The sequence below is a fragment of the Monoraphidium neglectum genome, assembly GCF_000611645.1.
Source record: "Monoraphidium neglectum strain SAG 48.87 unplaced genomic scaffold scaffold06037, whole genome shotgun sequence".
NCBI lineage: Eukaryota > Viridiplantae > Chlorophyta > Chlorophyceae > Sphaeropleales > Selenastraceae > Monoraphidium > Monoraphidium neglectum.
The window spans coordinates 1-2,309 of record NW_014007596.1 but is presented as its reverse complement, the minus strand read 5'-3'; the positions used below and the strand labels follow the sequence as shown (position 1 = coordinate 2,309).

The 2,309-nt window shown below is 72.6% G+C and overlaps 1 protein-coding gene across 1 annotated transcript; it reads right to left on the bottom strand.

Annotated features, from left to right (window-relative positions):
• Positions 1–259: 259 nt before the first annotated feature.
• Positions 260–2,047, bottom strand: MNEG_16141 (hypothetical protein; the record flags this gene model as incomplete). Its single annotated transcript, XM_014035388.1, has 1 exon — positions 260–2,047. One exon carries the CDS (start codon positions 2,045–2,047, stop codon positions 260–262), a length of 1,788 nt encoding a protein of 595 aa, XP_013890842.1.
• Positions 2,048–2,309: the final 262 nt, after the last annotated feature.

Genomic DNA, 2,309 nt, shown 5'->3' with positions numbered 1-2,309 from the left:
AGCGGTTTTGGAGGGGCGGAGGTGCGGGAGCGGCGACGGCCGGTGTTGTGGGGCCGGGCAGGTGGGCGGATGAGGGGGTGGGAGTGGTGGCGGACACCCCCAGCTGACGCCAGCACCGCAAAGCCGGGCTTGCGTAGGTGCGGCGGCGCCGGCCCCGCCTGCAAAGCAAACACATGCTCCGACTCGACGGCGGCAAATCCAAAGACCATCGGGCGATGCAGAGACGCGAACGGCCGGCCAGGCCGGCAAGGAATGGGGATCACTCCAGCGTCCGCGGCCGCCACACCTTGACAACATCTGCAAACATGCGCCCCACGTCCAGCACCGCCGGCCACGACGCCGCCGGCCGGACCGTGATCTGCGGCATCGCGGCCGCCTCGCGCCGCCGGCGCGCCGCCTGGCGCTGCTCTTGTGCGAGCGCGTCCCGCAGGCGCACCAGGCGGCGGCGCTGCTCCTGCTGGGGGTCCGGCGGCTCCGCCAACCGCTGCTGCTGCTGCTGCTGCTGCTGCTGCTGCTGCTGCTGCTGCTGCTGTGTGCAGCTGTCCTGCGCGCCCTCGGGCTGCCGCTCGCCCTGCGGCGCTTGCTCGCCGCCGAGGGCGCTCCAAGCGGCGGTTGCCGCCTCTTCGGCGCCGCCGGTGGGCCTGGCCGCGCCTAGTGGGGGCTTTGAGCCGCCTGTCGAGGTTGAGGCGGCGGCGCCAGCAGTCTCGGCCACCTGGGCGGCGGCCTGCGGCCGCCCCTGCTGCTCCCCCTCGCTGGCTGGCTGGGCTTGCTGCTGCTCCTCCTGCGTGTGCTGCTGGTCCTGGTGCTGCTTCTCCTGCTTTTGCTGCTGCTGCTGGTGCTGCTGGCCCTGCTGCTGCTCATCCTGCTGCTCCGGCTCCTGCTGCTCCTGCTGCTGCTCCTGCTGCCCCTCAGCCTGCGCAGCTGCAGACGGCTGCCGGTCCTGCTGCTGCTCCGGACGCACCTTGGGCGGGCGGCCGCGCCGCCGCTTCGCCGGCGCCTCCTCGTCTGGCCGCTTCTCCTCGGTACCTGTCGCATCTGTCGCGGCGGACGGCTCCTTGACGAGGGTGCCCTGACCGGTACCTTCGATCAAGTCGCCCTGCTCCGCAGTCGCCTCTGCGGTCGCTTCGCCCCCGGGCCCGTCCGTCCGATCTTCCCCATCACCCTTCCGACGCTTCTGCCCGCGGCCGCCCCCGGGCCCCTCCGCTGCGCCCGCAGCCGCCGCCGCCAGCGCCGCTGCCGCCGCCGCCCCGCGCGTGCGTCCGCCCTCGGGAGCGGGCGGCTGCGAGGCCGGCTCGGCGCCCGCCGCCTTGCCGCGGCGCGCGGGGGCGCCTGGGGGCGGCGCAGCGGTGGCGCCCTTGGCCGGTGAGTCCCTGCCAGGGTGAGACCCGCTGGTTGATGCGTCTGGCGAGCCGGCGGCCAATGAGCTGTCGCCCATGCTGCGCAGGCGCCGCAGTGAGCGCGGCCGGGAGGGCTGCGGCTCGGGTTGATGGAGGTGCAGCTGATCCCCCTCCTGCTGCTTCTCTCGCTGGTCGTCTTGTTGCTGCCTCAATTGCTCCTGCTGCTGCAGCAACTCGGACTCTTGCCGTCCCTCTTGCTGCCGCTGCTGCAGTTGCTCGTCCTCCTCCTGCTGCTGCTGCGACTCTGCCGCTTGCTGTTCCTCGTGCTGCTCTTCCATGGGCTCGTCCTGCCCGTCTGCCTGCGCCCGCCGCAGCCCGTCCACACCCGCCCGCGCACGCTCGTCGATGACGTCACCATCGATGACGTCAGCATGTACGACGTCTTCCTGCGCAGGCTCGAGCTTCACCACGGCCGGCTGCCGGCCGCCGACGTCCGCCGTCGCCGCCGCCAACGCAGACCCCACTTGCCTCGCGTCCGCGTCGCGGCCGCCCCCCAACAAGCCCTTCCGCTGCTGAGAGTCCTGCTCCTGTTCCACCTCCTGCTCCTGCGGCTGCTCCTGCTGCTGCTGCTGCTCCTGCTGCTGCTGGGCTCTCCCCACGCGCGTCGCTGCAGAGGTCACCGCCGTCCAGACTTCCGCAATGTTCGACATGTCCAGGGATGCCAGCTGTTTGCAAGGGACGCGCGGCAATGGCGGCGACGTAGATAGTGGATACTACAGCCGCGGGCCCGCGGAAGTGGCCAGGGGCCGTGCATTCGCAGTGTGCGTCCATTGCGTGCCGCGCCGCTTAACGCGGGTAGAGCGCGGGCAGAGCGCAGGGGCGCGCGCCCGCTTCCGAGCCTGGCGCCGGTCCTGTGCGTGCGTCCCCGCAGCCCTCTCCCCCTCTCGGGCGCGCGCCAACACCCTCATCCCC